This window comes from Neofelis nebulosa, chromosome 12 (genome assembly GCF_028018385.1).
Source record: "Neofelis nebulosa isolate mNeoNeb1 chromosome 12, mNeoNeb1.pri, whole genome shotgun sequence".
Taxonomy (NCBI): domain Eukaryota; kingdom Metazoa; phylum Chordata; class Mammalia; order Carnivora; family Felidae; genus Neofelis; species Neofelis nebulosa.
Window position 1 is genome coordinate 14,485,801 of NC_080793.1, and position 23,729 is coordinate 14,509,529.

General features: G+C 37.6%; 1 protein-coding gene across 2 annotated transcripts in view; it reads left to right on the forward strand.

Annotated features, from left to right (window-relative positions):
* Positions 1 to 302: 302 nt before the first annotated feature.
* The window catches only part of LOC131491409 (complement C5-like), a 43,276-nt gene continuing 19,849 nt past the window's right edge, over positions 303 to 23,729 (forward strand). The window contains exons 1-15 of one of the 2 annotated variants that reach the window (XM_058694326.1): positions 303 to 432; positions 1,008 to 1,200; positions 2,595 to 2,757; positions 4,575 to 4,645; positions 6,127 to 6,218; positions 7,885 to 7,967; positions 12,779 to 12,881; positions 13,810 to 13,924; positions 14,451 to 14,577; positions 15,360 to 15,475; positions 15,918 to 16,103; positions 18,733 to 18,936; positions 20,204 to 20,413; positions 20,509 to 20,658; positions 22,361 to 22,490. In XM_058694326.1, the coding sequence (XP_058550309.1) occupies positions 368 to 432; positions 1,008 to 1,200; positions 2,595 to 2,757; positions 4,575 to 4,645; positions 6,127 to 6,218; positions 7,885 to 7,967; positions 12,779 to 12,881; positions 13,810 to 13,924; positions 14,451 to 14,577; positions 15,360 to 15,475; positions 15,918 to 16,103; positions 18,733 to 18,936; positions 20,204 to 20,413; positions 20,509 to 20,658; positions 22,361 to 22,490 (2,008 nt within the window). In that variant the 5' untranslated portion in view covers positions 303 to 367. Of the gene's footprint in view, positions 433 to 1,007; positions 1,201 to 1,641; positions 1,738 to 2,594; positions 2,758 to 4,574; positions 4,646 to 6,126; positions 6,219 to 7,884; positions 7,968 to 12,778; positions 12,882 to 13,809; positions 13,925 to 14,450; positions 14,578 to 15,359; positions 15,476 to 15,917; positions 16,104 to 18,732; positions 18,937 to 20,203; positions 20,414 to 20,508; positions 20,659 to 22,360; positions 22,491 to 23,729 lie in introns of those variants that run through there. The other variant, XM_058694327.1, reaches the window with a different exon arrangement.

Here is a 23,729-nt window from a genome sequence, read left to right on the forward strand (position 1 = left end):
CCAAGCCCGGTAAGGGGAATCTGGTCATGGCATCAACTGCATCTACTACACCCAGAAAATGTGCAAGACCAGAGCAGCCTGCAAGTATTTTGTGTCTGTGTCCAGATTTGAAACATTTTTCTAGAGACTCCCATTTGGGTGTCTTTTCTGCTTTACTCATCAATATCTGCTTTATATTTCAAACCCCAAAATTACTTGTAGACATTCAAAGGTTATGATTTAAATTCTTAGCTTTCCTTCTCAGTGATCCCACTATCTAATGTTAATAATTAACCTGAAGACTAATTTAACCAAAATTTTCAAGCTGAGTTCACAAAAAGGAGAACAATTTCCAAAAAGTTGTCAACAGCTTAATGCTACCCCAGGCATGGACATTTTAAGTGTAGTCTGTATTTTTTTCTACTTGGGAAAAAGTTGGGCACAAGAGCAAACGTAAGTGAAAAATCCCATTTTCATTTGCAACATGTTTTGGTTATGCTTTTATAGAAAACAGAACTCAATCACTGCCACATGAAATTAATTTTCTACTTCTGAAAACTCCAGATTAGCTTCTTCTTTTCTCTATTGTCCAATGCTGTTACTCTGTTTTCTGTATGAGTACTTTGTGAACACCACATGACTTGTATTCAAAAACTTTGTATTTTTCCCAAGCTGTTACCTCTGCTCCGGGGAAGGGTAACTTACTGATTGGTATTTTGATTAAAAAAGGTTCTTCAAAAGACAGAAGCATGATCCCTATTTGCATTTCTTATAGTGGACTCTATTACATCCCCCCCCGGCTGCAACTGATCAAAACCACTTGGATCTGCCTCCTTGAAATCTCATCCTTTGGATACTTTCAGGAAGCAATCCTGGCTTCATCATAGATAATAAAACATTGAGAAATAAAATATATGTTGTTAAATATAAGAAACAGTGCTAATTTCAGTTGATTCTCCTAAGTGAAATGTTTTTAAAAAATTATGTTTTATTAACAATCTGACTCTGTAATTTTACTGTTTCAACAGGTATGTTGTCTCAGCCCCTAAAGTATTCTATGTTGGAGCCTCTGAAAATGTAGTAATTCAAGTTCATGGATACACAGACTCATTTGCTGTGACCATTGCTCTTAAAAGTTATCCTGATAAAAGTTTTACATATTCTTCTGGCCAAGTTAATTTGTCTCCAGAAAATAAATTCCAAAGCTCTGTAAACTTAACTGTATGTATTCTTATCATAGTTTCTTTTATATGCCAAGTGTTTCTTTATAAAACACACATTGATCCTTTTTTACATGTAGGTATAAAAATGTGTTACATCATACTATTAAGTGCATTGACTAGTTGAGAAGAGATAAGTGTCATATGTTTATATACATAAGTAAGTGGGAAATGTTAAGAATCTGCTTCTGATTTGCAGGCAATGTAAAGAAATGTAAAAGTGTGAATGAAGCAGATTAAGGTTATTAATATGAAAAGATTTGATGACATGAGGTGAAAACAAAATCAGCCACCACATATACCTGCTTAAAAAATTTCAAGATAAATACAGTGGGGCCCCCCCGCCCCATCAGCTGTTTTACTTTTTGTGGTTTGAGTTAACCATGGTGAACCATGGTGTCCAGAAGCAGATGATCGTTCTTCTGATGTATCATCAGGTCAATAGTTGTCTAACACTATGTCATGTGTTTACGTCATTCACCTCACTTCATCCCGTCACATAGGCATTTTATCATCTCACATCATTACAAGGAGAAGGGTGAGTATAGTACAGTAAGATATTTTGAGAGAAAAAGAGACCACATGTGTATAACATTTATTACAGTACATTGTTATAATTCTATTTTATTATTAGTTATGGTAATCTCTTACTGTGCCTAATTTATATACTAAACTTTATCATAGGTATTATGTATAGGAAAAAAAAAACAATATTTATAGAGTTTGTACTATCCATAGCTTCAGGCACCTAGTCTTGTAATGTATCCTCCACGGATAAACTGTACCAGAAAGAAATAATTAAATACTTAAATTTTATATATTCAGAGGGAAAAAATAAGAGGAAGAGAAACATAGACATAGATTTGACTCTGTTGATCTAAAAAACTCAAAGAAGTGAACGGAGAACAATTTGAACATTTGTTTTCCTGAATTATGTACAACGTTTTAACCTCTTTGTTCTACAAAATTAATTTTCTCCTAAAGTATATACCTATCATAGGCTTTTTGTACTTTCAGTTTGGATTTGAATCAAGTAAGTTTTTCAAACAGATTTGTGAACAACGTTCAAGGAAAATTAGAGACATGTCCACAACCCTTTTCCTCACCCTTTAATAGATATGTTCTATTAAAAATTGAACTTTGTTCAGTGATTGTCATTTTTAACAGACATTAAATCTGGATAATTTTTTGAAGTAATTGTTTCAAACTAAATTTGAGAAGAAACTGAAATACATTTTTTCAGGAACACCTCTGTATTTGCTGTTTTATTTTACAAAATTTTTGTTACAAATAAACAATTATTCAACTCATTTTCATAGCTACCTAAAAGATAAATGCTTTTGTTATCTTAAGATTATTATATAATATTCCTTCTTTAACTTTGTTTTTAAACAGATACAACCAAAAGATTTATCTGGAGGACCAAATGCAGTTTCATATATATATTTAGAAGTTGTATGTGATCATTTTTCAAAAGCAACAAAAATTCCACTCCGCTATGACAATGGATTTATCCTCATTCAGACAGACAAATCTGTTTACAATTCACATGAGTCAGGTATAATAGAGAGGGAATCTTAATTTCTGGGGGGAAAAAAAGTGGGATGACCTAATTAATGGTATTGAGACCAATGGATTTTATCTTTGGGGGAGAATGAAATTAATTCCCAAATTTATACCATACACAAAACTAGAGTTGACAAACTAAAGGTTAAATTTTACATTATAAAAACAATCAGCAAAATATGAATATAATTTGGAGGTAAGGAAGACCTTTCTTAGAATGATACCAAGTCTCCTTTTAAATTCTTTTTTTAATTTGAAGTGACGTATTATAGAACTTAATACAAGAGGCTGAATTTTAACTTGAAAACAATCTCATGTTTATTCTCAATATCCTCTTCTTTTACGAATAGAATTTCAATTTCACATTAACGTAGAAAATTATGAACCAAATTACAAAATGCACCTAGCAATGTTTGTCTCCCGTGTTTCTGTTCGAAACAGCTTTAGTCTTCTTCCAGTAAATTCCCTTTTAGAAATTATCTCAAGGGAGAGAAGGCAGGTGAAGTAACGGGTATATTGAATGCTGCAGTGCTTTCTGAATTGCCATTAAAGATGATGGCGATGGTGATGATGCTAATTAGGTGACCGAGGATGGAGGTCACCTCCATAATTTTAGCAACAGTACAAGCTCCCTGCCAGTACACATTAACTGCTCTTTAGACACTCAGAGCTGTTTCTTGGAAGCCTGTTGCAAAAATCACTGCGTGTCTAAGGAGAGATGAGACTCTCCCCCTACTATGCATTTAGGTACTTCATTACACCTTGAGGTATGCAGATTCTTGCCTGCATTTTTTCTGCTAGAGAATGCTTCACTGGGTCTGTTGACACAAATAACCACTTATGTTCCTCCTCTATTCTATAATAATTTCAGATACCAGGGAGCTGCAGTCTTTCTTATCTATCAGTGGTTAAAAAATACAAAAAGTTAATGGGGCGCCTGGGTGACTCAGTCGGTTAAGTGTCCAACTCTTGATTTCCGTTCAGGTCATGATCTCATGGTTTGTGAATTTGAACACCTCATCAGGCTCTGTGCTGACGGCATGGAACCTGCTTGGTATTCTGTCTCCCTCTCTCTCTTCCCCTCTCCCACTTGCTCTCTCAAAATAAATAAAAATAAACTAAAAAGAAATAAAAAAGTTTGAGTGAAAATACTCAGTAAGTTGAATCATATCTTAAGTACATAAAGAGGAATATTTAAAAGAACCCATTCAGGAAATTTTTGGTAAAAGAACATTTTTTTATTTTTTCACTTTAAAGTTCACATCCAATATTCTAACTCATCTTTTCCTTTTTTTTTTTTTTTTTTTTTTTTTTTTTGGTAAAGTAAGTTCTATGCCCAAAGTGGGACTTGAATTGAATTCACGACCCTGAGATGAAGAACCACGTGATTCTACTGACTAAGCCAACCAGACACCCCTAATTCATCTTTTCCTTTAAACTAGGATTTTATGTTTGGGGTTTCTAAATTTTAATCTAGATTTCATGACCCTCATGTTATAGGGTTATTAATGATATTGTCAGAGCATTTAAGAGTTGAACAGAGGGGCGCCTGGGTGGCGCAGTCGGTTAAGCGTCCGACTTCAGCCAGGTCACGATCTCGCGGTCCGTGAGTTCGAGCCCCGCGTCAGGCTCTGGGCTGATGGCTCAGAGCCTGGAGCCTGCTTCCGATTCTGTGTCTCCCTCTCTCTCTGCCCCTCCCCCGTTCATGCTCTGTCTCTCTCTGTCCCAAAAATAAAATTTAAAAAAAAAAAAAAAAAAAAAAAAAGAGTTGAACAGAGTTTCTAATAATGACAATTTTTTTTCTTGTAGTAAAAGTTAGAATTTATTCATTGGACGAAGACCTAAAGCCATCACAAAGAGAAGTTACCATAACTTTTATAGTGAGTATGCCTTTAATTTAAATCAAATTTTAACCTTGGCATTTTCATTATATGAATAGTTTTCCTTACTATAACACAAGTCAAATGTGGCATTAATTTATTCAGTATTGTATAGTGGCAGGCATTTATTTAGCACCTGTTGTGGGTGCAACCTGGTAATCTTATGCTTCTTTTATCCTGATTGCTAATTTTTGTGTATAAATTAAATAGTGAAATATATTTTATATGGCCCCATTAAAAAACACCCTTTAGTGACTCCATCTCCAAAGTGGATGTAGTTAATTAGTTTGTATCCTCTTGCCATCTGTGAAGAAGCATGGGCAGATGTAGTGAGGGTTCTAGAAGTATAAATTGTGGTACCTTGAGATGTGCATGGCATGCAGTATATCATTACAACAGTCTTATGCAATCAACATAATTATTTCCTTTTTATGGAAGAAAAGGCTGAGGGTTAAAGAAGTTAAGTAACCACTGAGATCATCCTGATACTAATGAGTTGAATCAGGATTCAAACCCAGGTCTGTCTGTCTCCAGAACCTTAGCACTTAGCTCTCTTGATTTGTTTGGGGGATTATGGGATGTGTCTTTCTGTGGATATTTGAGTTTAGCCAACCTGACAAGCATACATAATATGGTAAACCAAGTAAAGGATAATGTATTGTCAATAACAGGCCAGCTTGAACAGGAGGCAAAGCTAGAGACGATTACTAAATTATTCTAGAGGGACTTCTGAAGGGACAAAGCCTGGTCCTGCGCTGGTTTTAATGGAAACCATGGAGAGAGTTTGATAGAAGTGGGATGATGTCTCAGATGTCATGGAGCCAGGAAGAAGCACAAGGTGGAGATGACCACGACAGTGACTTGGCCACAGCAGACTGACCCAGAAACACTTTAGGGAGAGACAGTGACCACATTGAAGCATTATTTTACATTTGGGGACTTGCGGGGGGACAGACAGACTCAAGTGAACCTGTTGAGATTCTTCACAAATCCCATCATTCTCTTGTCAGAGGTCCCCCTGGAGGTAAGACATTGAACAGGTAGAGGCTGCTGCTTTGGCATGCCCTGATGTGTTCAGGTTTGATCTTGAAGAAACATGGAGCCAAAGAAGCCTTGTGCGCATGGCACAACATTATGAAAATAGTGTTTGAAGATTATCCACAAATCCTGTTCAGGAAGAAGGGTGGTGGAAAAAAGCCTTGCTGGGAGTTGCTTAATGTATCTTAAATATTTACTATACTACTTACACACCTGTTGAAAATATGTTTTTTGTGCCTTAGAAGTTAGTCTTTCTTAACAAGCCTGACCAGGTGTCATCACCTCAATGCCAGGCCAACATTGCATGTGCTTAATTTCAACAAAGTTCCTTAGCATTTACTGAATATTTCTATAAGACTGTCAACCGCATGTCATGTTTATGTGTAACTTCGGTACTTATAGTTGTTTTAAAAAATAAAACTTGCTTTTCTTTTCACTCAAAGGATCCAGCAGGGTCAGAAGTTCCCATGGTAGGAGAAAAAAATTATACTGGAATTATCACTTTTCCTGACTTCAAGATTCCATTTAATCCTAAGTATTTATTTCATTTTATTTTATTTTATTTTATTTTATTTTATTTTATTTTATTTTATTTTATGCAGATAATGGGTTTTTTTATTGAATAACTGATCTGTGTAGTTGCTGAGACCAGTATGTACAGACACAAGAGAAGGTGTTTTATTTCTTGGTCTCTTCTTACATGAAAGTGAAGGGCAATGTGTTTAAAAACAAGTGAATTTTCATGAAATCCTAAGTATTTTAACTTATTTTGGGGTAAAGTTGTTTCTCTTAAAAGCAGTGGAGGTGTCTGGGGTAATTGAACAGTCTATGGAACCATTTACGTGTGACTGAAAGGTGCTGATGTACACAAAGATTTGTTCTGGCTATCCTTATCAGGCCCTATTGAGTATCCTTCCAACAGAAAGGAAGGTGGAGCCTGCTTGGGCTCTTGTGCATTGAGGCAGGGGGCCTGATGTAATAATGCCAGCTGTAAGCACCAAGCTAGTCTGCTGTATTCAGTTCAGTGAGCACCTTTTACAACAAAGTCCAGGCAGTAGACACTGTGGGAGACAGACCCTACCCCCTAAATGCTGAGAGTACAATAGAAGAAAGAAAAAAAATGTACAAAAGGAAGATGTCCACTAACATGTGTTTAATATTCTATAGTAGATTTGGAATTTTCTCTGACATTTATTCCCAGAACTTGGAAGATATTTTGAGATCCAATTTGAGAGTTACATTGCATAATGTCTTGAAAATGTAACACCTCAAAGCGGTATTTTACTGCAGTAAAAGAACTGACATTTATGGATCCTCTACTGTGTACCAAGCACTCTGCTAAGTTCTTTCTTATTGCCATTTTCAAGATAAAGAAATTAAGGCTCAGATAAATGTTTAGGCCTGTTCAAAACCACCCGACTTTAAATGGTGGACCTGAAATGGGAACCCAGATCTCTCTGGCCAGGTTCTTCCGTACTCTTTCCTTCTACCACACTGTCCCTCTAAAAGGAATTTCACTCTGGCCTCAGTTGTAAAATTTTCAAAACTATATATTTGTACCATTTTGGTAAGTTTCACCTGATCAAATGGTCCTAGAAATGTACCCTTGACTTTCTGGCATGTTATATAGTGTAACATATATTAATATGTTTAAACTTTAAGCTTGGTTCATCAAATGAAAAAACAATGCCTTTAAATGAAAAACATTTTCTAGCTAAATACTATGATATACTAGAGAGTGAGTCAGTAATATGAAAATAAATTTCAGTATATTTACAACTCCACCAAAAATGCATATTTTTGTTTATAATTTTAAAACATCTTTCAAAAATAGTCTATTAATTAGGTGGTGCATAAATCTGAAACTGCTGTCAGGGTCGTCTAAACATGAAGTTGTGGTCAAGTGTTTTGGAGCCAGAGTAACAAAGTTTGAATCCCAGTCCCACCACCTACTAGCTCTGTGTCCCTGAGTAAGTTACTTCACCTCTGTGAGCCTCATTTCTCTGATGATAAAATGGGGATAATAATATAACTTGTTCTATGGTATTTTTTGAGGATTGAATGAGTTAATACATGTAAAGCTCTTAAAACAGTGCTTGGCCTATACTAAGTGCTCATTTGAATATTACCTACAGTCATTGGATGAGTTAGAGATACATTACTTGGTGATACTTAAAGTTTTAAATGTATTTCTTTCACAGATACGGTTCATGGACAATTAAAGCTAAATACAAAGAGGACTTCACAACAACAGCAGTTGCAATGTTTGAAGTTAAAAGCCATGGTAATTTCTCATAAGTTACTGAGATTTCCAATGTGTATTTTTGAAAACTGTTCTCAATAATTTCATAGACTAAAGACTCATTAAAGAATAAATACAGGGCAGTGAGGAGTGGTAGACAGAAATGGACTGGGGGACAGAAGGCCAAAGACCTGGGGCTCTTAGTCTGGCTCACCTCAATTCGGTCACTGAACACTCTGAACCTTGTTCCCTCGTCGTCATTCTGCAGAGAATCAAGTCCTGTAAGGAGGTAGAATTAGATAATGTTCTTGCAAGAACCATGGTTCTCTGACACTCTTAGGGATCATCTAGTCTGACCCCCTTGTCTGAAAATGAGGCCGGGTGAGGAGGGTCAGGCCCAGAGAAATGGGAAGACTGGTCTAGGTTTCACAACCACTTTGTCCAGGCCGACAAGGAGAATGGCACCTCCGACTTAGCCAGTGCTCCTTCCCATCAGCTGTAAAAATCAATGCTGTGTTTGGAAAATTACAATGTTTAGAAAAAAAATAAAGTATAACTTACTTTGGAAATATTAATTGTACTAATAACTAACTTATTAATAATTCCTTCTGTTCATTTCTCATAGGGGCTAGATTATTAATTTGTATGCTCTTATGTAAATTTCCTTTTTTTTTTAAATATGAAATTTATTGTCAAATTGGTTTCCATATAACACCCAGTGCTCACTCATCCCAACAGGTGCCCTCCTCAATACCCATCACCCACCCACTCCTCCCTCCCACCCTCCATAAACCCTCAGTTTGTTCTCAGTATTTAGGAGTCTCTTATGTTTTGGCTCCCTCCCTCTCTAACCATTTTTTTTCCTTCCCCTCCCCCATGGTCTTCTGTTAAGTTTCTCAGGATCCACATAGGAGTGAAAACATATGGAATCTGTCCTTCTCTGTATGACTTATTTCACTTAACGTAACACTCTCCAGTTCCATCCACGTTGCTACAAAAGGCCATATTTCGTTCTTTCTCATTGCCATGTAGTATTCCATTGTGTATATAAACCACAATTTCTTTATCCATTCATCAGTTAATGGACACTTAGGCTCTTTCCATAATTTAGCTATTGTTGAGAGTGCTGCTATAAACATTGGGGTACAAGTGCCCCTATGCATCAGTACTCCTGTATCCCTTGGTTAATTCCTAGCAGTGCTATTGCTGGGGTAGGTCTATTTTTAATTTTTTGAGGAACCTCCACACTGTTTTCCAGAGCGGCTGCACAAGTTTGCATTCCCATTAACAGTGCAAGAGGGTTCCTGTTTCTCCACATCCTCTCCAGCATCTATAGTCTCCTGTTTTGTTCATTTTAGCCACTCTGACTGGCGTGAGGCGATATCTGAGTGTGGTTTTGATTTGTATTTCCCTGATGAGAAGCAACGTTGAGCATCTTTTCATGTGCCTGTTGGCCATCTGGATGTCTTCTTTAGAGAAGTGCCTATTCACGTTTTCTGCCCATTTCTTCACTGGATTATTTGTTTTTCGGGTGTGGAGTTTGGTGAGCTCTTTATAGATTTTGGATCCTAGCCCTTTGTCCGATATGTCATTTGCAAATATCTTTTCCCATTCCGTTGGTTGCCTTTTAATTTTGTTGATTGTTTCCTTTGCAGGGCAGAAGCTTTTTATCTTCATGAGGTCCCAATAGTTCATTTTTCTTTTAATTCCCTTGCCTTTGGGGATGTGTCAAGTAAGAAGTTGCTGCGGCTGAGGCCAGAGAGGTTTTTCCCTGCTTTCTCCTCTAGGGTTTTGATGGTTTCCTGTCTCACACTCAGGTCCTTTATCCATTTTGAGTTTGTTTTTGTGAATGGTGTAAGAAAGTGGTCTAGTTTCATCTTTCTGCATGTTGCTGTCCAGTTCTCCCAGCACCATTTGTTAAAGAGACTTTTTTCCACTGGATATTCTTTCCTGCTTTGTCAAAGATTAGTTGGCCATATTTTTGTGGGTCTAGCTCTGGGGTTTCTGTTCTATTCCATTGGTCTGTGTGTCTGTTTTTGTGCCAATACCATGCTGTCTTGATGATTACAGCTTTGTAGTAGAGGCTAAAGTCTGGGATTGGGATACCTCCTGCTTTGGTCTTCTTCAAAATTACTTTGGCTATTCAGGGCCTTTTGTGGTTCCATACAAATTTTAGAATTGCTTGTTCTAGCTTCGAGAAGAATGCTGGTGCAATTTTGATTGGGATTGCATTGAATGTGTAGATCACTTTGGGTAATATTGACATTTTAACAATATTTATTCTTCCAATCCACGAGCACGGAATGTTTTTCCGTTTCTTTATATCTTCTTCAATTTCCTTCATAAGCTTTCTATAGTTTTCAGCATACAGATCTTTTACATCTTTGGTTAGGTTTATTCCTAGGTATTTTATACTTCTTGGTGCAATTGTGAATGGGATCAGTTTCTTTATTTGTCTTTCTGTTGCGTCATTATTAGCGTATAAGAATGCAACTGATTTCTGTACATTGATTTTGTATCCTGCGACTTTGCTAAATTCATGTATCAGTTCTAGCAGACTTTTGGTGGAGTCTGTCGGATTTTCCATGTATAATATCATGTCATCTGCAAAAAGTGAAAGCTTAACTTCATCTTTCCCAATTTTGATGCCTTTGATTTCCTTTCGTTGTCTGATTGCTGATGCTAGAACTTCCAACACTATGTTAAACAACAGAGGTGAGAGTGGACTTCCCTGTCGTGTTCCTGATTTCAGGGAGAAAACTCTCAGTTTTTCCCCATTGAGGATGATATTAGCTGTGGGCTTTTCATAAATGGCTTTTATGATGTTTAAGTATGTTCTTTCTATCCCGACTTTCTCGAGGGTTTTTATTAAGAAATGATGCTGAATTTTGTCAAATGCTTTTTCTGCATCGATTACAGGATCATATGGTTCTTATCTTTTCTTTTATTAATGTGATGTATCACATTGATTGATTTGCGAATGTTGAACCAGCTTTGCAGCCCAGGAATAAATCCCACTTGATCATGGTGAATAATTCTTTTTATATGCTGTTGAATTCAATTTGCTAGTATCTTATTGAAAATTTTTACATCCATATTCATCAGGGATATTGGCCTGTAGTTCTCTTTCTTTACTGGGTCTCTGTCTGGTTTAGGAATCAAAGTAATGCTGGCTTCATAGAATGAGTCTGGAAGTTTTCCTTCCCTTTCTATTTTTTGGAATAGCTTGAGAAAGATAGGTATTATCTCTGCCTTAAATGTCTGGTAGAATTCCCCTGGGAAGCCATCTGGTCCTGGACTCTTATTTGTTGGGAGATTTTTGATAACCAATTCAATTTCTTCACTAGTTATGGGTCTGTTCAAGCTTTCTATTTCTTTCCGTTTGAGTTTTTGAAGTGTGTGGGTGTTTAGGAATTTGTCCATTTCTCCCAGGTTGTCCAGTTTGTTGGCATATAATTTTTCATAGTATTCCCTGATAATTGCTTATATTTCTGAGGGATTGGTTGTAATAATTCCATTTTCATTCATGATTTTATCTATTTGGGTCATCTCCCTTTTCTTTTTGAGAAGCCTGGCTAGAGGTTTGTCAATTTTGTTTATTTTTTCAAAAAAACAACTCTTGGTTTCATTGACTATAAATTTCTTACTCAACTACTTAAACCATGTTCTCTGCTTACCAGGTTGATGAGGAGACAGAAAGGTATTTATAATTAGGAGAGAAGAGCAATCCCATGTAAAAATTTGAATTACTAAACATGCTAAAACCACAGCAACAGAATATCCTCTGAAGCAATTAAACTGAACTTTAGAGTTGCTTTGTTGACACTCTTAGACGCTGTTCATATTTACAAAGTCCTTGCTCTATCTTTTCACTACCAGAGGGCATTTTTCTCTGACACAAAAAAGCAGCCAGTGGGAGCCTGGGTGGGTCAGTTGGTTGACCTTCCCACTCTTGATCTTGGCTCAGGTCATGATCTCATGGTTTGTGGGTTCCAGCCCTGTGTCAGACTCCATGCTGCTTGCGATTCTTTCTCCTTCTCTCTCTGAGCTTCTCCTGCTCATGCATACTCTCTCACTCTCTCTCAAAGTAAATTAATAACAACAACAACAACAAAAAAGGGCAGGCAAAACGTGAGACACTTGCTTTGCCCTTCTGCAGCCAGCCCCTCCCAATTTGTCCTGGTCACCATGGAGCCAAGTCTCCCTTCTCTCTGAAAGGCAGCTTCTCCTTTTGGGTTAAGCAGTCTGCAGAGCAGTGAATAAGTAGGATTGTGAAACCTAACGTTACTCCTTGAATGGGCAGAAGTGAAAGACATAGTCCTGTAAGCAGTCAAAAAGGATTCTTTGTGAGTTATAGCCTCAAAGAGCTGCACAGTCTAAAACTTCCCTTTGTTCTAATTCTCATTTTTGTAAGAAAGTTATTTTCTAAAGCTAATAACTAGAAGATGCCTTTCCTGAGAGTTGAAGATTTACACTTACATTTTGGACACTGAATGGAAAAGAAGAGTCAAACGCTAGATGCTAAAGGAGCAAAGAATTTCCAATTTAATAAACATTTATCAAACCCTATATGAAAGGCACTTGGGGCAAAGGTTTATACAGGTTAACAAGATCAGGGCTTGTCTTCATGGAGCTCATACTTTGATAGCAACACATGTGCTTAATAAGGGCATCACTGCTAGAGCAGAAAGATGAGATTGATCCCTGATTTGAGTATAAAGAAGCTTCAGAAGCTTGATGATTGTCATAAAGAAGGATGGCTGTGTGACTGATACTGTTAAGTCCCATTGTACTGAAAAGTTTCTTGTTTGAAACATAGTTTAAACTGTATATCTTTTTTTTTTTTTGCCTAGATTTACATTCAGTGAAACCACACTTCTTTATCTTAGTAGAACCAGAAAATTATTTCATTAGCCATAAAAATTTTGAGGACTTCAAGATTACTATAAAAGCTAGGTAAGAAAATAACTATTTTCAGATTAATGTAGCCCCTGAATGTGAAACAGCTTTAATTTCAAGAGTCAAAATTGACTGATTAGTAGTGCTTGCCTGAGGTCCTATGTTGAAAAAGACTTTGAGGTTCAATGTAAAAAATACTGTGATTAATAGTATCTAATAGCTGTGGGAAGTGGATTCAAGGAGAATTGCCTGAAGTATATTGGCTGAGTTCAGTCTTGTAGTTATTCTACAGTCTTGTAAGCAAAGAACCCTAAAGATTGAAGTCATGGTGACTATTCGGATGACTATAACTGGTTAGGTATTAAAAATATGATATAAAAACCATTCAGTTCTTTATATTCATGACCTCATTAATATTAATTGATCATACAACTTAATTATCAAAAGCAGTTCTAGAACAGATTGAAAATGCTCAGAAGTCATACTTGGCAGATGAGCTAATGAGAACACAGACTTGCCTGTTTTATATTTAAATAGGGAAAGTTTGTGTTTTTCATGGACTCAAAGGCAAATATTGGGCTAAACTGAAAATGACACGTCTCCAGGTTGGATGTGATATTGCCCCTTTGGCTAAAAGGAGCACTGGGGAGTGGCTCCCTGTTGTTGCCACACCATGCCACAGTCATGGAAGAAGCGTGGCTCTTTACAAAGAGACCTAGGTCCTAAGCTCACTTCTCCATGAACTTTCTGTGAATTTAAAACCGTGGGAAGTTGAGCAAGTTTGTTTTATCCCCCTGGGAACCAATTTCATCATCTGTCAATAGAAATAAAAACACTTACTTTCCCCTGCACCTGCAGAGTGTAACAATGAGATGTACTACTGTGTACACAGTTCAAGAGTACAAAGCAAATTTCGCATTTTGTCTGTATGTCATTACTATAACTGCTTTATCAAAAAGCAATTAATTATATTCCGTTTTGACAGATATTCTTATAATGAGAATGTAACAGAGGCTAAAGTTTCTGTCTTTTTTGGGATAAGAGAAGATTTACATGGGAGTGGAAAAGAAATGATGCATGAAGCAACACAGAAGACAGAGGTAAAGAGAGATTGAGCTACCTTCACAGTCATGGAGAACTGAGGCAGTTCACCAGCACATGGAGACTGAAAGTGGGCTTTCACCCTCAAGAGTCCACGGAATTAAACAGAAGAGAACAAAACAAAACCAACAGAACTTCGGGCTTTGAGAAGTTCCACTGGTGAAAGCAGATAAGCTACCGAGATATTTGTCTTCAATCTAGAGAAGGTTCCATCAGATAGACAGTAATACCCAAATTCTAGCCTCAGATTCTGAATAGGATGAGACGTGATGTCAAATCAGAGATGTTCCATCTCTGATCCTGCAATATGACCTGAAGCTTCAGGCTTGAAAGAAATGACCTGAATATTAATCAGTTATAAGTACAGAATCAAGCTTATACTTTGTATCACCACAAGTTGTAACTACAATGTCATTGTCAGGTGAAGATTTTGCAGGCTGGTAAAAGCAGAATTTGTTACTCCCTCTCAATGAATTCTTCTCTAATATTATAACTTCTACCTTTTTGTTCCCCGTAAAAAATCAGCTGATTGATGGAGTTGCACAAATTAATTTTAATACTTCAAGGGCAATTAAGAAACTGTCATATAAAAGTCTAGAAGATTTAAATAACAAGTATCTTAATATTTTTGTGGAAGTACAAGAAAGTACAGGTGAGTTTTTAAATTAATCTATCAAATTCATTTCTCACAGTTCTTGTTACAAAGTTTGAATAGAAATCTGCAGCTTATTATTGGTGCATTTTGGGGAAGTGCCTTTGCCAGATGAGCTCCACCAAAATACATGTCCACCAGCTCTGTGCAAGGGAAATGCTCATGAAAGTGATGACGCCCTACTCCCACATGCTAAGGATAGACTTTTATGTTTCAAAAAGAATAGAATGATGGTACCAGAAAATTTTACTTGCAACAATTATTCACATTATGAAAGCATCCCTGAGTCATTTGTGTGCTTGCTTACCTATTATTAAACATTTTACACATATCTTATACCATACTACCTGGTATTTGTTTGGATGTTGCCTTGGAAATGAGAACCATCCACTTTACATGTGAGTGCCTCTTCTAACAGGATTATTGACTCCTTGAGGGCATGAGGCCCTGCTCAGTTATTTTTAAGTTAAAAATGGGATAAATAATCTGACAAGTGGTCTGGAACAGGAGAACACTGTATCTGAAACTGGTGAATGGGCGTCTTCCCAACCTCCTGCAAACTGTGTTTTACTGGTCATGGAGTGGCCAGGTTCTTCTAGGGCGACCATAACAATCATCGAGACTTGGGTTAATAACTGTGTGTGAAATGACCAAGGAATGAATGGATAGCTTGTCCTTATCCAAATAAAGAAATGCAGAGGGATGGAGTGGGTACCCGTGCAGGTCTATGTACTACAATGTAGAACTTGCCAAATTCTAAGTGACACATTTTATTACCTTAGGTACATTCTTCCAAGAAACCAAAATGACTGATATCAAATACGTCGTCTTACCTTACACACTGGATTTGGTTGCTACTCCTCTTTTCCTGAAGCCTGGAATTCAATACTGCATCAAGGTTAGATGATTAGAAAATCTAATATGGTGGATTTTATGGTCTGTGGGAGGACAGAGGAAAAGGATGTCTGACAGATCTTGCTTCTCTGTGACCTTCAGTACAGACACATGAATAGAGGGTGAGGAATAGACAAGGCAATGACAAATGCTGTGAGGAAAACAATGGTCTTGATCCAGACGTGGTAATAATTTCTTCCAACCCATGGCTTATGGGGCACATGGAGAAGTGCTCTGTTCTTATTAAATGTTCAATAACTGTACACTGATTGAATGTAATTCATATCATATATGCCTGGAGTGGTTAAAACATGACCTTAAGAGAACCACATTTGCTGAATTAAATCCTACAAAGTTTGTGCTTGGGACTGAAGGAGGGGATTATTTTGGGGGTTTTCTTTTCGTAAAGAATCAATGTCAACCAATGAAATGGATTTGGTCAACAGGTACAGGTGAAGGATGCCTCTACCCATTTCGTCGGAGGGATTGCGGTAATCTTGAAAGCAAAAACAGTTGGTAAAACTCAGGAGAAGAGAGAACTGGATCCAATAAAAAGCACAACAAATTACAATGATGGAGTAGCTTCATTTGTGGTTAACATTCCCTCTGATGTGACAACGCTGGAGTTTAATGTGAGCTGAATTCTCATTTGTTGTATTTTCAAATGTCGCCTCAGTCTGTGTCATAGTGAGTACACAGGAAAGATACGTGAGATTTTATGCATAAATCTAGTGAACAACTCAGACATTTGACTTATAGGCACAGGCAATAACATGTAGTGTACTGAACATTCCATAAAGGGTGTGAATCTGTCAATTTTGTAATTAGGAAATAATTTTTTCTTATGCTAAACAAAATACTACTAAAATCTAGAAAATTTAGAAAAAGAATTACCAGGAGGATACAAGAATACAGTCTTCTCTTGTCCAGTATTTCCAGCTATCATCTCTCCCTCAGTTCCCATGCTAATTCTGCTAAAGAACAACCTACATTCTTCTCCCCGTTCCATACCTCCTCAGGCTGCTGAGATCTGGCTTTTGCCCCCACCATATCATTGAAACTGCTCTCACCAAAGATATCCATCAGCCATTTGCTATGACCACTGGATAGTTTTTAGTTCTTGTCTTTCTTCCATCTCTAAGACATTTGGTGTGATTGACAATTGTCTTTTTCTTTAAACAATGTTATGGCCTCTGTGATGCCACATTTTCTTCTTTCTTATTTTTCTTCTTTGCTTCCTTCTTTATAGCCTCCATTTTGGACTAATAATCCTTAGTTTGCCCTCTAAGTGGAAGTGATCCTTAGGGTTCTATCCAGACCTTCCTTTCTTCTTATGTGACACATTTTTTATTTGACATATTTCCTGTGTCGTTCCATCTGCTCTCATACCTTGTGCTGAAGACTCATCCTACAAGATTCCTACAGACACCATTTTCACCATATTTTTTTCTTGGATATTTCAAAGAAGCTAAACATTGCTTTGTCTAAAACTGAGGACCACTACCAATCTCAAACCTAGACCTCCTCCCAGTGCCCTGTTCAGAGAATGGCCCCACAGCAAACCAGTTCCTCGCTCTCCTCCCACTCTCCTTACTGAGGCAAAGGGGGTGGAGTGATCTTTCTGAGACACAAATAGGACCTCAATTGACCTCATCCTTGCTGCCTTCTCCAAACTCATTGCTTGCCACTGTTCCTATGGCTCCTCAAACTCCAGCTTCACTGGAAAGTTTGCAGCCCCCTAACACCCAGTGCTCTGTTGCCACAAGCCCTTTGTAACCCTACCTGGACTCTCCAACCCCATTTCTCTGATTCCCTTGCTCCTACTTATTTGGGGGTCAGCTTTTAAATCGTGTCCTGCAAGAAGCCTTCTCTAAGTACCCTGTGCTAATCAGGGTAGGTATCCTTTACTCTCTGAATGCCTCAAGTTTTCAAATTTCTTAAGGGCAAGAGCTATGTCTATATTGTTCACCGTTGTGTCTCCAACAACTAGCATAGTTCCTGACACATGTTAGGGACTACTAAACATTAATTGGCTGAATGTATATCTATTTCCAAACCTAAACAAGGGCCAAATGTTATAGTCTCCCTTTCCTCTAATAGCATGAACCATTTTTCCTTTACACTTGTTATCAAATTACCTTCCCCAGCAAATGACATCTAATTCTTCAGCTTCATGGAAAACATAAGTGGTTGTAATCTCTTGTTCAAGAACTGGCACAGCATGGCACATATATTTATAAGAGTGCCCTGTGACCCTGAACTTTACCCTCAAGAACAGATCTTGTTTACTCTCCTAAGAATTGAGATTATTCACCACCATTTCCATTCACAACCAATATCTCTATTAGCTTTTAAGAATTATTGGGGCGCCTGGGTGGCGCAGTCGGTTAAGCGTCCGACTTCGGCCAGGTCACGATCTCGCGGTCCGTGAGTTCGAGCCCCGCGTCGGGCTCTGGGCTGATGGCTCGGAGCCTGGAGCTTGTTTCCGATTCTGTGTCTCCCTCTCTCTCTGCCCCTCCCCCGTTCATGCTCTGTCTCTCTCTGTCCCAAAAATAAATTAAAAAAAAAAACGTTGAAAAAAAAAATTTTAAAAAGAATTATTGATCTCACGGTTCATGGGTTCGGGCCCCATGTCCGGCTCTGTGATGACAACTCAGAGCCTGGAGTCTGCTTCAGATTCTGTGTCTCCCTCTCTCTCTGCCCCTCCCCAACTCACTTGCACTCACACTCTCTCTCTCTCTCTCTCTCTCTCTCTCTCTCTCTCTCTCTCAAAAATAAATATTAAAAAATTTTATAAAAAGAATTATTGCTACATCCCTTCCCATATTTTCCCCCTCTCCAAATTCCTAGTTCCTGCCAACCTGTGGCAGAAGGAAATGAGTCAGTAAGCTGGCATGTCATTTAAGAAAGAGAGCCAACCTTAGATCTAAGATCTTTTCTTTGACTTCACTGCACTCTTCTACAATAGCCTAGATTTTCATAGTTAACTTTATTATTTTTAAAATTAACATCCTTTTCTGTAATCTCTTGATAATGTGGCTTACCATGATGTTAAGGCAGTAGAATACTAATTTGCCTTTTCATAAGATGTTGTGAAACTTGAGAGATGTATAAGGTATATGGATACATTCACACATGTCAAGCGCTAAAAGCCAGACCTGGCAGTAAATGGGTACTAGAAAAGTGTTAACATTTACCATCTTCATCATCATCATCACGTTAAGCCTCAGTGTTGTACTTTTTTTGACACTGTCTTTTTAGGTCAGAACTGATGATCCAGACATTCCAGAAGAATATCAGGCCAGCAATGACTATCAAGCTGTGGCCTACTCATCACATAGCCAAAGTTTCCTTTCCCTTAGCTGGACAGACAGTCACAAGAGTTTGCTTGTGGGAGAACATCTGAGCATAACTATTACCCCTAAAAGTCCATATGTTGACAAGATTACACACTACAATTACTTGGTAAGCTCAATAATATCTTACATTCACCTAGACCCCTGCTTGCAACATTTTCTTTACTTATGCAAATAATCCTTTAAATGATTTCTTACGTGACACAAAGTAGTACCCAATTGATATTTAGTGAATGAATGGATGTACTTACATAGCACTTTATAATCTGTAAAGTACGTTCACAAACATCCTCATAACAGAGCTCACAACACTTCTTTGAGCTCGTTGAACAATGGAACCAATTGGAGAGGTCAAATGACCTGCCATATGCACAAGTTTTTAGTGGTATGTTTAGGATTTTGTTCAAGGTCTTCTGAATCTTGGACTGATATTCTCTGCATAGCATGATGCCAAGGGTTGATCAGAGCCGTCATTCAGTCCCCAGACTAGTCAGTGACCTCAGCAATGTTTCATGACCAACCAGAGCATTACCATGTTTTAGATTGCTAGGCCTTGCTAGCATTCCTTAAGAACATGCCCTATTTACAAAGGGAAGAATTTAAGTCCTGTGCTCAAGAACAGATATAGTGATTCCAGGCATTGCTCACTGCTGTTTAAAATACAAACTAGCAAGGATGGCAGCATGATATATTGAAAAAGACATGGGTTGGGGCGCCTGGGTGGCGCAGTCGGTTAAGCTTCCGACTTCAGCCAGGTCACGATCTCGCGGTCCGTGAGTTCGAGCCCCGCGTCAGGCTCTGGGCTGATGGCTCGGAGCCTGGAGCCTGTTTCCGATTCTGTGTCTCCCTCTCTCTTTGACCCTCCCCCGTTCATGCTCTGTCTCTCTCTGTCCCAAAAATAAATAAAAAAAAAAAGTTGAAAAAAAAAAATTTAAAAAAAAAAAAAAAGAAAAAGACATGGGCTTTGAGTCAGGAAGATCAGAGTTCACTTCCTGGATAAATCCATGTTCAAAAACAAACCTTTAGAAGCAAATAGTTCCAACCTATCTTATTTTCAGTGACTGATGACATCATCTTGTTTACTAAGCCATTTGTTGGAGTAAGCAATAACCTTATCAATTCTGAGAGAGGAACCTTTTAAGATAATGGGGCAGTTTACATCTCTGAGCTTCAATTTCTACAACTTCTAAATGGGCTAATAAATAAAATCACAACATACAATTGTGAGGATTAAATATGTCCATCTATATATACCTAATGCATAGTAGATGCCCAAGGGATAGTAATTCTTTTTTTTTTTTTTTTTTAATCACTGCCTAATTACTAGTCCAACTTTAAGCCCACTTTGATAGATGTTTGTTGTTATGTATTTTTAGATTTCATCTAAGAGCAAAATCATACACTTTGGCACAGAGAAGAAACTCCCAGGTTCATCTTACCAGCTTTTAAACCTTTCTGTGACTCAGCACATGGTTCCTACAGCCCGTCTCCTGGTATATTACATTGTCACAGGACAGCAGATAACAGAATTAGTATCTGACTCAGTCTGTCTAAATATTGAAGAAAAATGTAGCAACCAGCTTCAGGTGAGCCACAGATACTCTCCCTAGCCTGAGGTCATCCTGAGTAACTGTTTAATTTCACCTTGAGATACTTTTTTTTTTTTTTCAATTCATTTTAGATCTATCTGTCTCCAAATAAAGATATATATTCTCCAGGCGAAACTGTATCTCTCACTATGGAAACTCAGTCAGAATCGTGGGTAGCGTTATCATCAGTGAGCCGTGCTATAAATAGCATCCAAGAAAGAAGCAAAAATAACATGGAAAGAGTTAAGTAGAATAAATGCCGTCATTCCTGTCATTACATGTCGTTACATGTTATTACATGGCTCAGGGCCAGGTGGCCACCATGGTTCTCTCGTTGTTCTGTGGGTCACTCATGGGAGAAAAATAAAGGAAAAAGATATGGTTGCACCAATGTCTATCTTCTCAGCTAAATTTAAGGATAGTAATACCAGCAGCTAACATTCATTGAACACTATATGCTGAGTATTATTGTAAGACCTTTTAATTTGTTATACCATTGAATATTTACAACAATCCTATGAGATAAAAACCAACAATAAAGATATTTAAAATGTATTGAGTCCTTATTAGTGGAGTTCCTGTGTTATGAATGAGGAAAACTAAGTCACAGATTAGGTTTCTTGTGACCTGGGTAGAATCCCAGCACAGGATATAATCGAGTGAACTTGTTTGATCTGAGTTACCCGTTTTGGTTATCCTTTTAGACATATAAAGGATAATTATCCAGTTAATTTACTCTCCAATTTATTTTGTTTTATATGAACACACTTTATTTGGGAATATCTTCAGTTAAATGCTAAAATGCAGTTTTCTCTGGGAATAAACTAAAATGTAATTAGATCCACATTCAGAAACCTTCAGATGCAATCAATTCCAAACTAGCTTCCTTTCAGAGACTGATGACATCATCTTGTTTACTAAACCATTTTTTAAAAATAACATTATTTGGGGCGCCTGGGTGGCGCAGTCGGTTAAGCGTCCGACTTCAGCCAGGTCACGATCTCGCGGTCTGTGAGTTCGAGCCCCGCGTCGGGCTCTGGGCTGATGGCTCGGAGCCTGGAGCCTGTTTCCGATTCTGTGTCTCCCTCTCTCTCTGCCCCTCCCCCGTTCATGCTCTGTCTCTCTCTGTCCCAAAAATAAAAAAAAATAAAAAAACGTTGAAAAAAAAATAACATTATTGACTCTCAGAGAGCAGCACGTGTGTGTGGATACCTTTTAAGCAAATCTATAAAATTAAATTTCTTACTCCAGGGCAGGGATATGAATAAAAATGCTGGGGTTTTGGTGAGTTGAATATATTAAAGTCAATGAAGAGGTATGGAGAGGGGAGCAGAAAAACAGGGGGTGGGGGGAGACTTTGTGGCTACACATGAACACTGTGGCCATGAATAGTTGTTTTGTCTGCTCCTGCCCCTTCCCCAGCCACTCTCAGGGGCCACTCGGGTCATGGTCACAAACTCTTCAGAGGAGCCAACCCTCGTCATCAAAAATAATTCATTGGGTATCCCCAACCGATTTTAATGCTCTGCCCTATGTTGGGTAGAGCAGCAAAACATGGGGTCTGATCCCCCTCAAAATTTAGAGCTAGAAAAGGACCATGAGAGGTAGTGAATGTTTTGTTTACTCATTCATTCATTCACTCATACATTTGTGCAAAGGATATTTTATTAATTCAATGTACTGTACAAAGCTCTAAGAAGGGAGAATGTAAGCTGTTTCCTAAGAACTTCCATATCAAAGTTATATTGAATGAATTTTGATAGTATATGTTCAAGAAGTGAAACCCAGTGAAATGCAGTAGGGTTTGGGAAAACCAGGGAACTAGATTTTAACATTTAATAAGTGAGAGACTTACAACTAACATTATCCCCAATTCAAGAATTCCTCATAATGGCCACTAACTGTTTTTCTTGGGGGGTGGGGAATGATTTCCTTTCTCAACAGATACTGCAATCTTTTGATAAAAGTGGCCAGGACTGTGGAGGAAGTGGTGGCAGGAATAATGCTGAAGTGTTTGACTTAGCAGGACTCACTGTCCTCACCAATGCAAATGGAGATGACTCCCAACAAGATGGTAATTAACTGTTTTCAACCAACTAACCTGAATATTCTTGTTATGAAAATACACCTCTTTTCCTGGACCCATACTAATTTTCCCTCCAAATCCTCCCTGTTCCACTGCGTAATTTTTTTAACTAAAAAAAAAAGAATTATATTATTGTGGTAAAACTCCGAACATGAGATCTACCCTACTAACAAATTAAGTGAGGTGTTAAATACATTATTGTTGACTATAGGTACAGTGTTGTACAGCAGATCTCTAGAGCTTATTTGTCTTGCTTAACTGAAACTTTATTCCTTTTGATTAGTGACTCCCTATTGTCTCCTCCCCCAGCGCTTGGCAACCACCATTCCACTCTTTGATTCTATGAACTTGGCTATTTTAGATAGCTCATATAAGTGGAACCATGCTGGTTGCCTTTCTGTGACTGGCTTATTTCATTTAGCTTAATATCTTCAAGGTTCATCCATGTTAGTGCATATTGCAGAATTTTCTTCTCTTTTAAGGCTAAATAGTATTACGTGTATACATACGCACACATATATGTTGTGTGTGTGTGTATATGTATATAATGTGTGCGTAATATACATACACACAATGGAATACTATACATACACACTCTTTATTCATCTCTCTGTTAATGGACATGTAAGTTGTTTCTATACCTTGGCTTTTGTGAATGGGTGTTACAATGAACACAGGAGTGCTAGTATCTCTTTGAGATCCTGATTTCAGTTCTTCTTAGATAATAAGTATCTAGAAGTGGGATTGCTGGATCATATGGTAGTTCTATTTTTATTTTTTGAAGAACTTCTATACTGTTTTTCACTGCCTTACTTTGCATTCCCACCAACAGTGTGTAAGGGTTCAAGTTTCTCCACATTCTTGCCAACATTTATCTTTTTTTTTTCATCATACCCAGTTTGACAGATGTGATTTCTCATTGTGGTTTTGATTTGCATTTCTCTGATTAGTAACATTGAGTATTTTTTCGTATACCTGTTGGCCATTTGTATATCTTCTTTGGAGAAATGTCTATTGGAGTCCTTAACCCACTTTTCAATTGGGTTATTAGGTTTTTTTGCTATTGAGTTGTAGGAGTTCTTTATGTATTTTGGAGATTAACCTTTTATCACATATATAGTTTGCAAATATTTTCTTCCCTTTCCTAGGTTGCCTGTTCACTCTGTTAGTTGCTTCCTTTGCTGTGCTTTTTAGTTTGATGCGATTCTACCTGTTTATCGTTTCTGT